We start from the raw sequence: 13702 nt of genomic DNA on the forward strand, positions 1-13702 counted from the left end.
ACCACAATTATATAAGTGTGTGTGTGTGTGTGTGTGAAACTGTCAAAAGAAATAAAATCTACACAAAAGTTGTGAAATTAATAGAACGAAGTGAATGTGTTGTAGAAACACGAAATTGAAAAGGAAACGAATATATCATTTCAAGGTTGTGCATTTGCTGTGATTATATTTTTGTTCGTGGTATGTGTCGCCATCTATTGTGTGCAAAGACATATATTATAAACTATATAAAGCGTTATACATAAGATTTTTATGACCATTTTAGCAAGCATAAAGAGACCATAAAGGATGAAACTGGAATTATAATTGGTAGTTTTTGATTAACGTGTGATAAAATTACATGCATTTGACCCACAAAAAATTGTTCATATCCGGACAGATCAGCGTCCTTCTGTTAAGATGGACTTATCCGTGCAGAGAAGTACAAATATTTGGCGTTTTGATGGAGAAATTTATTTATATACCTTTATCTGTTTATAGAGAAATAAACAAAATGAAAAACATATAGTTTTTTCAGTATTCTAATATTTTCGCTACGTGTGTATTTTTCATTTAATTTCATACCGGTTTCGTGCAATAACGTACCCTTCACTTGATATTTTTTCAATCAAAAATACGCGTATGTTTTAAGGTTTCTTATTTTACACTCTTAGACATATCTGAGTCATGGATTTTTTTATATACGTACTATATATATATATTAAAGTTCTGTGCTCAGTCAATTATTAAGCTTCACTTTCATACACTCACGTGTTACACTATTTATATAGAGGATTTTATTAGCTTGCTTTTCCTTCCACCAGCCTTTTAAACCTCAGTGAATACAAAACGCAAAACGCTTTACGTCTTTTAAATGACTTATGGCCATGTAAGGCTGAAGAAAAACAACTGTCAAAACTGTTCCATAAATAATGCAAGTTTAAGGACCAAGCAATATAAGGAAATAAATAATAAGCACAATATTATATTTTTTATAATCTTCTATTGTTACACATGAAAGAGGATTTTGAGGATTTGCTTTCTTATTGTTGGCCTTTGTATCAGTTTTTTATATACATGCACTTGTGTCATGGGTGTGTAAACACAGAGTAAACTTAAGTAAATATGAATATTGCCTTTAACAATACATTAACAAAGTAATCCTTATTTAAGTGTTTAGGTGATCTAACTAGAAACAAATAGAATAAGAAGGAATAACTTGTCTTAGTTAAATTACCGATCAACTGGTAGAAAGAATGATTATATATAAAGTTAGACACGACAAAAAATCGTATTAATTTTTCAGTATCAGGTTCATACGCCACCTACAAAATATACAAGAAATGAATTAATTCACTTTTTTGAACATTTAGTTAAGACATTTAACGTCTTAATAAACGTTTATTTAAAACGTGTCGTGACTTTTAAACACGCATATTTTAAGTATAGATATATATATGTGTATTTGACACTGATATACAAAAGTTTACGTCTGTACATTCTTTTAATTAAATATTCCATTGCGCATGCTCTCCAACAAGTACAAATTCAAAGTACGAAGATTACCACTCTATTATATAATGGAATGTATTTCAAAACTATACTGGCAAATAGACAAAATGAGAATCTCATGATGTCTAAGTTTTATCAATAGAGTTGAAGACTAATTTTCTTCCAATTGCAGCCTCGCTAGACCAGTTTAACCAAACGTTTTACTCCAATGACGACGATCAGAACAACTGGTAGAAAACTTCTGATTGGCTGAACACCATTGCCTTGTGCTGTAATACAAAGCCATAATTAAAACAACCACATTTAAGTTTCAATAAAATTTCGCTAGGTAAGTGTAATATTTTTTAGGCTATATTAAATGTCAGATTGTCTACAGCAAGCGTCAACCTACTCTTGATGACGTGAAACCCACTTGAAATAAAAGTGTATCTCAGAACAGCTGGTATGGATTATAACATTTTACTATTAAAGCAGAGCACAACACAACGTTTCGACCTTCCTAAGTCATCTTCAGTTTAACCAGTGTTCAAACATTATCCATAATTTACAGAAGAAACTACTAAAAGCCATTTTAAACTGGAAATATAAAAAACTAAATGACTTGCAGAAACAAACAAAAAAAAAGACTATAGACCTTTAACCTGAAGATGACCTAGAATGGTCGAAAAGTTGTTATCTGTTTTAAAAGTAAAAGTATTAATACCCATACCAGCCGTTCTGAGATACAAACATCAACGCAACCGAGTTATGGTTTCTAATTATTCATTATACATGCGAAATTATTGGTCGTTATGAAAGAAAAAAATAGATTGAATAAAATAATTTTATGAATAAATAACAAAACTCTTATTCCAGGAGCAAAACCCGCGGACTGACTGTTCTGGTATGAACAGTCAGTCAATCAGTCACAGCTGTTTGATATAATATTTCTAGGACTGACTTGCCTCCCGTTGCTAGGGAAATTTCCCTCACTTCTTGCCCCCTTTGCTAGGGACATTTCCCACACTTCTTGCCCCCTGTTGCTTGGGAAATTTCCTCCACTGTTAGCCCTTGTTGCTGGGAAATTTCCCCTTCTGCCCCCTGTTGATAGGAAATTTCACCACTGCTTGCCCCCCGTTGCTAGGGAAATTTCTTCACCGCTTGCCCCCCCTGGTATGAACAGTCAGTCAGTAAGTCACAGCTGTTTGATATAATATTTCTAGGACTGACTGTTCATACCAGTCAGACAGTCAGTCACAGCTGTTTGATATAATATTTCTAGGACTGACTGTTCATACCAGTCAGACAGTCACAGCTGTTTGATATAACATTTTTAGGACTGACTGTTCATACCAGTCAGACAGTCAGTCACAGCTGTTTGATATAATATTTCTAGGACTGACTGTTCATACCAGTCAGACAGTCACAGCTGTTTGATATAACATTTCTAGGACTGACTGTTCATACCAGTCAGACAGTCAGTCACAGCTGTTTGATATAATATTTCTAGGACTGACTGTTCATACCAGTCAGACAGTCACAGCTGTTTGATATAATATTTCTAGACTGACTGTTCATACCAGTCAGACAGTTTTTGATATAATACTTCTAGGACTGACTGTTCATACCAGTCAGACAGTCAGTCACAGCTGTTTGATATAATATTTCTAGGACTGACTGTTCATACCAGTCAGACAGTCAGTCACAGCTGTTTGATATAATATTTCTAGAAACTGATTATAAATATTCTTCATACTTCTGGACGTAATAAATTTCAAGTTTCTACAAACCAGTTGTCAACTTTTTTGAAATACATTAGAATAACAGTAAAAGGGACATCAAAAATATTTTACTCTATCAAAGTTCTAATCAATCAAAAACTAATTAAAACTAATAGTTAAAACTACATTTTGTAACCTTTGCTCTCGGATGCATGAAACCCTGAATTCTTATGATGGCTGCCAAATACTTCTTCTCTGGTGGTCATGTTCATAACTTCAGATAAGGTTGATGTACACTTAAGATGCATTTCTCCGTTTTGAAAGTGTTTTTTTCTCACAACAAATCTGAGCCCTAGAACACTTGTGATCATTCCATCTCTGCCCAGAAGGAAGGGATAGTTCACCAAGTACTTATTGTTGGCCTAAATGGAGAAAAAACAAAGATATTCTGACAATAAAGAACGAACAAAATGACTTTAATTGTACGAGCTACGCTGAATTATCACTAATTTTTCTCCAGGAGTTAAATATTTGTTTGTTTGTTTTTGAAATTCGCGAAAAGCTACTCGAGGGCTATCTGCGCTAGCCATCCCTAATTTTAGCAGTGTAAGACTAGAGGAAAGGCAGCTAGTCATCACCACCTACTGCCAACTCTTGGGCTACTCTTTTACCATCGAATAGTGGGATTGACCGTTACATTATAATGCTCCCACGGCTGAAAGGGCGAACATATTTGGTACGACGGGGATTCAGACCCAACGACCCTCAGATTACAAGTCGAACGCCTTAACACACTTGGCCATGCCGGGCCGCCAGGAGTTAAAGACATCCCGAAAAGTATTGGAAAGCAACACTTATAGTTTGAAATTTTTGTAAACTGATAAGTTGTATCACGATAAAGGTGCGTATAGTGCCAGAAGGTGGCCTGGCATGGCCAAGCGTGTTAAGGCGTGCGACTCGTAATCTGATGGTAGCGGGTTCAAATCCCTGTCGCACCAAACATGCTCACCCTTTCAGTCATGGGGCGTTATAATGTCACAGTCAATCCCACTATTCGTTGGCAAAAGAGTAGCCCAAGAGTTGGCGATGGGTGGTGATGACTAGCTGCCTCCCTAGCTTTATACTGGTAAATTAGGGACGGCTAGCGCAGATAGCCTCGTGTAGCTTTGCGCAAATTCAACAAACAAACAGCTACTTGAGGATTATCTGCGTTGACTTTCCTCAGACTTTAGTAGAACAGCTATCCCTGGACTTACAACGCTGGAAACCAGCTTTATTGATGACGAGAAACCCACTTGAAATAAAAATATATCTCAGAACGGCTGGTATGGGCATTAACTCTATAGATAAGGAGAAAAGAACGTTTCGACCTTTCTAGGTCATCTTCAGGTTAAAAAAGATAGAGTTTGCAACTGACCGTTGCCAAATACATGTCTTAGGGACGAGTATAAACGGGTATGGGATTGTAGGGGGCGTTGCAGGTGTATGTTAATAACCTGACATCCTAAAAGATCGAAACGTTGTTCTCTCCTTCTCAAATGATAGTACCCAGAGAAACCAGCTTTCTATATTCACAGAGCAGCAATATCCCTTTGTGTTGCTTTGAGCTTAAGAATAACAATTTAGAAATAATAGACTACAGAGAAGACAGCTAGTAAACACCCGCCGAATGTTTGGGACATTTTTTTTAATTTAGAAGTGATAAACTAGAGAGAAGACAGCTAGTTAATATCAACCAAGTGCTTGCCAACGACAAGTGAGATTGAACGAAACGTTATAACGTCTGTACTGTCGAAGGTGCGAGTATGTTCAGCGACGGGATTCGAACCGGTGACACCCTATTTTCACCCTATTTTGCGATATTCGCTATTCATTAAGTATTCAACACGGTAATAGAGACAAAAATAACTGGTGAAACAGTTGAACGTACTTACTGTAATTATCAATTCGTTAAAATATCGACTCACAATCTGCGAGCCACTGCACTCAAGCAAGTCACCAAACATGCTATTTCTTTCAGCTACGGGGCTGCTATAAAGTGATGGTCAATCCCAATCTTCATTGATTAAAGTGACCCTTATCTCTAGTCTATCATTTCAAGATTAATTATAAGTGTAGATAGCTTTCGAGCAGCATTGCGCGGGACCCGTCATAGCCAGTTGGCTAGAGTTCTCAACTCACAATTTGAGGGTCATAGGTTCGAATTGCTGTTACACCAAACATGCTCGCTTTTTCAGCCGTAAGGGCATTATAATGTTGTGGTCAATCCCACTATTTGTTGGTAAAAGAGTATTCCAAGAGTTGGCGGTGGGCGGTGAAGATTATCTGCCTTCACTCTGGCCCTACACTACTAAATTAGGGAGGGCTAGTGCAGATAGTCTTCGTGTAGCTTTGTGCCAAATTTAGAACCAAACACGCTTTGCACAAATATCTGAAGACAAATGGTAGGTTTTCTTTATGCGTCAGAGGAGTGTTAGTTTTGGAGTAACGCGTCAGTTTATCGTATTTTATCCTTAAGACCTGTTGAAAATTATTGTAAAATGTAAAAAAAGGCTAAAAAAAAGTAGTTCATTGAAGAAATAAATGGGTGTTTGGTGTTTTTTTTTTAAACTAGTTCACCGCATCCTGGGCCTGGCATGGCCAAGCGCGTAAGGCGTGCGACTCGTAATCCGAGGGTCGCGGGTTCGCGCCCGCGTCGCGCTAAACATGCTCGCCCTCCCAGCCGTGGGGCGTATAATGTGACGGTCAATCCCACTATTCATTGGTAAAGAGTAGCCCAAGAGTTGGCGGTGGGTGGTGATGACTAGCTGCCTTCCCTCTAATTTTACACTGCTAAATTAGAGACGGCTAGCACAGATAGCCCTCGAGTAGCTTTGTGCGAAATTCCAAAACAATCACCGCATTTATTTATTTTTGTAATTATCTTTGCAAAACAACTTACTTGATTTTCATTTATGAACCAGCGAAGAATTGCAGGTGTGTTGGAAGTGGTCGAAGTACAGTTGACGTCAACAACATCCTTGATTCGGTAAGCAGAATATCCACCTGTAATTACGGGGCCTTTATTGGAGCCTGCAGGGTCACGAGAAAAAACAACAACATAATCTTTGTTGTAATTAAGCTAATTTATTTTATATATATTTCAAGATTGTTCAATTATTGACGAAAAAAATACGTATAGTTGTGATTTAAAAATAAATTTAGCTTAGCTGATACATCATTTCTCTTTGAATATAGTAGTGGTTAAAATTACTTTTTATGACAAAAAAAATAGTAGAGGGTGTGTGTTTTGTTATAGCAAAGCCACATCGGGTTGTCTCCTGAGTCCACCGAGATGAAATCGAACTCTTGATTTTAGCGTTAGAAATTCGTAGACTTACAATTGTATCAGTGGGGTACTTTAGTGTAGGGCAATTCAGTTAAAGTTTGGCCAGGTATGACCAGGTGGGTTAAGGCGTTCGACTGGTAATCTGAGAGTCGCGGGTTCGAGCCTCGGTCGCACCAAACATGCTCGCCATTTCAGCCGTAGAAGCGTTAGTAGGTTATAGTCAATCCCACTATTCGTTGATAAAAGAGTAGTCCAAGTGTTGAAGGTGGGTGGTGATAACTAGCTGCCTTCCCTCTAGTCATACACTGCTAAATTAGATAGCCCTCGAGTAGCTTTGTGCGAAATTGAAAAACAAATAAACAAAACAGTTAAAGTTTATATTTACTACGTGGCTCAACGGTAAGTCTGATTGCTTTGATGTTGTGAATTAGAGTGGAACACTTAACATGGGTATAAAAAAAATAAATCGAATAAAATATGGCTGATTATTGAACAAATAAGAGAGGTTTTAAATAAAGTACTTTATCAATATAATAACAGCAGTTCTTTCTTGCATGGATTGCTATCTGGGTGAACACAGGAAGTGCGATAACATGGAAAGTTTAATCTTTTGGTTTTATTGGACAGAAACTTTAAAAAAATAAGACGAAAGTTAAATGATATGTATAAGCTTCCTCTAAAATTAATTAATTGTAGGTAGAAAACACATTGAATTCATATAACAACTTGTGTTTTTAACTTCTCACGAAAGTGTTTACTATAAACTGTCCAATGGAAGGGTGGTATGATCGGCTAAGGAAGTGTTATTTTAACACTGCAGATCCCGTAGTTAAGGCGCTTGATTCTTAATCTGATGGACGCGGGTTCGAATCTTCGTCGTATCAAACATATTCGCCCTTCCAGCCTTGGGCCCCCCAGTGACTCAGCGGTATGTCTGCGGACTTACAATGCTAAAAACCGGGTTTCGATACCTGTGGTGGGCAGAGCACAGATAGCCCATTGTGGAGATTTGTGCTTAATTCAAAAACAACAAAAACATCCAATCTTGCGGGGCGTTATAATGTTATAAGCCATTAGTAAAAGAGTAGCCCCAAAGTTGGCGGTTGATGGTGATTACTAGCTGCTTTTCCTCTTGCCCAACAGTGCTAAATCAGGGACAGGTAGCCATCGTGTAGCTTTGGCGAAATTAAAAACAATTTTAGCACTATGGGGTGGCTTTTTCATTTTATAGTGCCGGGGAATGTGGGGTCAGTGGTATTCTTGTAGACTTGCGAAGTAAAATCACCTCAGTGGATATTTCACAGGTAACCTATTCTGTGGCTTTGTCAAAAAACGAACAATTTTGCTTCATCAGTGATGACGAGAAAACCCACTTGTAGAGAAATATATGTAAAACCGCTGGTTTGGGTTGAGAAAATTTTCATGTAGAGGAGCGAACAACGTTTTGACCTTCTTCGAAACGTTGTTCGCTCTTCTATAAAATTTTCTCAACCTAAACCAACCGTTTTTACATATATAATTTTGTATCATGATTCAACGACCCGTGGACGCTTGTAGTGTCATCTTTTGAGAGTTTATAACTGTAGAGGAACATTTTTACAGATGCCTTTTGGACGAAAGATGCCCCAAACATTTTAAGAAAATTAGTCTTATAAAAAGTTGTTTGTTTTTGAATTTCGTGCTTAATTTTACAGCGTAAGACTAGAGGGAAGGCAGATAGTCATCATCACCTACCGCCAACTCTTGGGCTACTCTTTTACTAACGAATTGGAATGGCCATAACATTATAACACCAACAAGGCTGAAAGGGCGAGTTTGTTTGGTGCGACCGGGATTCGAACCCCCGACCCTCAGATTACAAGGCGAGCGCCTCAACCAACTGCTCTTGCCGGGCCGTTATCAAAAGAACAACCAAAAATAGAAATAGATCATTGAATAAGTTAAAAAATTGTTTTAAACAAGTATTTTCAGTTTCAAAGAACTTGTGCTTCATGTCATTGACATAATAAAGTTACAGATATATTTTATTTTTCATAAATAATTTATTTAATTGCAATTCTAATAAAATGTAGATTGTGGTGATTTCTGTGTTGATGAAATTGATAATTTAGATAAATAGATAATTTATAGTGTAGTTGTGTATAATTTAGGACCAAAGCTCTCAGCTGGTTATATCACCCTCTGCGGAAAGTAATTAGTGACCATTTCAGTCATGCTAATAACAGTTCAACAATAACACGGAAAATTTACATTTTTATTATTTAAATTACGTCACATCTTAATATGTAAATAATAGTGTGATTAATTAGTAATATTTTACTGTAAAGCAATTTGCTTGCGTAGAAAATATTTGGCACTGCCATTGTTCGAGCCTGTTTTCCCCGTCATTTCAAAAGTGAATGTTGAGCTTTGCATGCGTGCGCAGCTTTTTAAACTCAGCGCGGGAAGTGAGCACCGTAAACGCGAGACAGACGAGCGTACAAACATATACTATGGTTTGCTATGTATATCTAACCTGTGGATGCAAATAACGAAATTAATAATTTATTTAACTTTATTTTATTATCCAAGGTACGTACTAATAAAATAATTTGCCAAAAGGAATGTTTTTACTAACTTCAATAGTTTGTATTGTAGAGAAAAAAAATTAACAACTGAACTTATAAAAAAATTATTTTTATTGGCTTATTGGTAATTGAACTGAACTAAATATCCTCTGAACATACATTTGAACATTACCTAAACTTGGATAAGGACTTGAACGTGAGAGATTACCACGTATGATAATTTCCTCACTGTTTAGGGAGTAGTTGTTTGAAATAACAGCTGAACATCTCAGAGTTAGGGTATCTCGTATGAAGTGGTCATATGTGACCTCAAAATAAAGGCCTAGCATAGAACTAACCAGGCCACCAATGTGTTCGCTCTCTGGATAGGCGGTTAAAAGGTTTTCAGGAAGCTACGAAATATAAACAAAAACATTTTAAAACATCACACGTTACAACTAACGAAACTCATTTTAAAGCGATATACTTATAAATTAGAATGCTGGGGATGTCAGACGATAACGTTACAAAATGTCAGAGTGACCAACTGATAAATGATTAATATACATGCTAATGTGTTTACTTATTGTGAATTTGTTTGAGGGTGTTTAGCCAAATGTAGATGTCCTGCTTTGTCGTTTCGCTCTGTACATTATAATATTAATAATATAAAATTCATTAGCTATTAAAAATGGACAACGATAATAACTAAGAAAAGACACTCAAGCTTACTTAAAAAAAATCCAGTAGTGAGAGATAGTAACAATAGTGTTCATTTAACCAGTGTAACAAGTATACTTATTTAAACACGGTAACAATAGTACTTATCTAAACACGGTAACAATAATACTTATCTCACCAGGGTAACAATAATACTTATCTAAACATGGTAACAGTAGTGTTCATCTAAACGTGGTAACAATAATACTTATCTCACCAGGGTAACAATAATACTTATCTAAACATGGTAACAGTAGTGTTCATCTAAACGTGGTAACAATAATACTTATCTCACCAGGGTAACAATAATACTTATCTAAACATGGTAACAAAAGTGCTTATCAACCATGATGGAGGTTTTATTTTAAGTGTAATTTTAACCTGTTTCAGGTTGTTATTATTGGTGTTAGATAACGTTCACAAGTTCTCATTAACAGTAAAATACGTGTTAAGGATACCGTTATTAAAACGTTGGAACAAATGCACTCTTTCACGAACAATCTACACTTGTCAGTTACTGATTGGTTGTTTGAAATTGAATAATATTCAAAGTATGCTGTTTCAAAGTTCGAAAAATGGATATCTATCATTTTCGTTTGAGACGTAGAAATAAAAAAGAAATAAAATATTTTAAAGTCGCATTGAAAGAAAACGGTTTAAATAAAGAGACCATCATATACGGAGAAAGGTTTATGGATAATATAAATTATATATTTGATTAACATTTCTTACTTGTGTACTTTTAAATACGATATGAAAATGTCAATAAACATATTTAAGTAATTAAGATATATTATTTTAAACACTGATGTAACTCCATGATACAGTAGAAAATGTTTAAGTGTATTAATTAAAATTAAAACGTTTTACCCAGTTTAAAATATGTTAATCACTTTTCTGGTATTGTAAGGAACACGCGCATTTCACCAGAAAGTTTCGTTTTCTGTATGTGTGCACTTACGTTACTGTTTTTAATCTTTTGTGTTTGACTGTTTCATGTTCACCGGCTGCGATTAGGATAGAAACGTTCAAATACTTAAAGTAATGTCTAGCTACTTGGAAACTTTTCAATTCTTCGATAATAAAGAAAATCAAAATAAAAAGAATATTTCAGAAAGCCACCTCTTTGTTGTTTATAAACCAGTGGATTTTGGCAGCTGGTCGAGACGGTGAAGATCTGCAAGTGACGTTAACGTTGTCTCCAACGTCATACTTCGGTTGGATGCCTTCGACGACAGGGCCATCTCGTGGTATAACTGCAAACAAAGAGCAATATATTTATCTGAATGCTGAAAATACATAATTATTATACCATATATATAAAACTTTCTTTAGACGGTAAACCAATAAGACCTAACTTGATAACAGCATAAATTAACAAACCATACAATAACTTTATACAAAGACAAACTTAGTAATTGCTTTGCAAAAGCAATAACGGTTTGTTCCACACATACAAAAGTAATACAAATAATGTCACGCGTAAAGTTTTAAAATCTCATATAAATATACGACTGCTATTTATATGTGTGTTTAATGTTTTTCTTACAGAAAAACTATCTCTGTCTATCTGTTGTGTCCACCGAGTGGAGTCGAACTCCTGATTTTAGTCTTGTAAACTAAGAAAATTAATTCTATAATTTTGTGTGAAAAACACATTTTTCAAGCTTTTATGATTACGCGTGTTTGTGTGCCATAAAACAACTTTATATGAAGACAAGTTGTTGTTTGGAGGTAAGCACAAAGTCACACCAGGGCTATTTGTGATCTGCCCACCATCGGTATCGAAACATCCTTTCTACCGATACAAGTCTACAGACATGTCGCTGTGCCACTGATGGACTAAATAAAGTTTTGATAAAAACAACTAGATCGTTTTATAAGAATAATTTTGTAGCTCGTATAACTATTTTTAAATCGTCAGGATTCATTTTGGCAGCCATATTAAAAAACAAACAAATAAACAAAGAACAGCATTCAATTGTTCACATAAATTATCTTGAGAGTATTTAATATATAGTATAAAGGACTCAAAATTTGTTAAAATTGATCAATGGATATATTAGAGAAGAAATCATAGCATAATATTAAAAAAATCCATTTATTCTTATATATATAAAGTTTGAGTTAGACGTGAATTTCTCTAGGCTGTATAGAAAATGTTGAATGGTCCGGCCTGGCCAGGTGGGTTCAGGCGTTCGACTCGTAATCTAAGGGTCGCGGGTTAGAATCACCGTCGTACCAAACATGCTCGCCCTTTTAGCCGTGGGGGCGTTATAATATACGGTCAATCCCACTATTCGTTGGTAAGAAGAGTAGCCCAAGAGTTGGCGGTGGATGGTGATAACTAGCTGCCTTCTCTATAGTCTTACACTGCTAAATTAGGGACAGCTAACAAAGATAGCCCTCGTATAGCTCCGCGCGAAAATAAAAAAAACAAACAATAAAAGAATGTTGAACTCTATATATCCGATGGAATCTGTAAACATGGCTCTACTATCATAAGAGCTATTGTTTCTTCTTGTCAGAAAAAAGTTATCCCTTTATTGTTACATTTAACAGCCGTTGTTGTTTTGAGACAGCTATGATAAAACAACGTTAGTTCAATGACTAAAAAAAAACATATACTTTCACATTAGATTGTATCTTTATATTCTATAGTATACGTTACCAACAGTAATTAGTAAAAGGGAACATTTGCCGATTATTTTCTAGAGCGCTACAAAAAAACGCTTGGGTTTGTGACCGTGATATTACTTGGGGTGGTTTTACACATTTCTGTGTTTACTTAGCATACATTAGCAGCGGAAACCCACTCTAACTTATTGATTCTACTCAACAAAGATGATATATATCACGTTCACAAAGTGTAGCGAGTGTCAAACACTCAGTACAAGCTTCTTGGCGTTGGAGCGGTTTATACTGACGAGGAACCTCGTGAATACTAACGAAATTCGTCAGTTATTTGCTTTTGTAGTTAAGCCGACGAGAGTCATGGCGTTCGTTGCCTTAGAAAATTTCTTTCTCACAAGGGCCCGGCATGGCCAAGCGCGTTAAGTCGTGCGACTCATAATTCGAGGGTCGCGGGTTCGCATCCCCGTCGCGCCAAACATGCTCGCCCTTTTAGCCGTGGGGGCGTTATAATGTGACGGTCAATCCCACTATTCGTTGGTAAAAGAGTAGCCCAAGAGTTGGCGGTGGGTGATGATGACTAGCTGCCTTCCCTCTAGTCTTACACTGCAAAATTAGGGATGGCTAGCACAGATAGCCCTCGTGTAGCTTTGTGCGAAATTCAAAAATAAAACAAAACTTTCAGACAAAAACAATTCTTTTCAATGTTTAATAGTTTCACTCTTCACGAAAATGTTGGCGGATATTATTTTTAGAAGCTGGACAAACTCAAGCATATAGTATTTTAATCGTGTTATTTCAAAAGATTCAATGTTGCTGGAAACAACTGTTTGTTTTAAATTAAGAGTTGGCGGTGGGTGATGATGACTAGCTGCCTTCCCTCTAGTCTTACACTGCAAAATTATTAGAGACGGCTAGCACAGATAGCCCTCGTGTAGCTTTGTGCGAAATTCAAAAACAAAACAAATCTTTCAGACAAAAACAATTCTTTTCAATGTTTAATAGTTTCTTTCTTCACGAAAATGTTGGCGGATATTACTTTTAGAAGCCGTTCAAACTCAAGCATATAGTATTTTAATCGTGTTATTTCAAAAGATTCAATGTTGCTGGAAACAACTGTTTGTTTTAAATTAAGCACACAGTCACACAAAGTTTTCTTAGCGTTCAAAGTCCGCAGACATACCGTTGTGCCAGTGGGGGCGCTGGAAACAAGAAAACTCTTGAAATAAAATTGTCTTTTACATGGGAGATGAAATATTTCTCTATTCAGTAAGCGCTTTACTTTC

At 36.1% G+C, this 13702-nt stretch overlaps 1 protein-coding gene across 1 annotated transcript in view; it reads right to left on the reverse strand.

Annotated features, from left to right (window-relative positions):
• Positions 1–868: 868 nt before the first annotated feature.
• Positions 869–13702, reverse strand: part of LOC143231426 (uncharacterized) — a 72074-nt gene continuing 59240 nt past the window's right edge. Inside the window, exons 4-8 of the mRNA XM_076465967.1 lie at positions 10908–11041; positions 9259–9478; positions 6133–6263; positions 3388–3613; positions 869–1760 (exon numbers count right to left, since the gene is read on the reverse strand). Coding sequence (XP_076322082.1) covers positions 1669–1760; positions 3388–3613; positions 6133–6263; positions 9259–9478; positions 10908–11041 — 803 coding nt within the window. The 3' untranslated portion in view covers positions 869–1668. The remainder of the gene's footprint in view (positions 1761–3387; positions 3614–6132; positions 6264–9258; positions 9479–10907; positions 11042–13702) is intronic.

This window comes from Tachypleus tridentatus, chromosome 11 (genome assembly GCF_004210375.1).
Source record: "Tachypleus tridentatus isolate NWPU-2018 chromosome 11, ASM421037v1, whole genome shotgun sequence".
In the NCBI taxonomy this organism is placed as follows: Eukaryota; Metazoa; Arthropoda; class Merostomata; order Xiphosura; family Limulidae; genus Tachypleus; species Tachypleus tridentatus.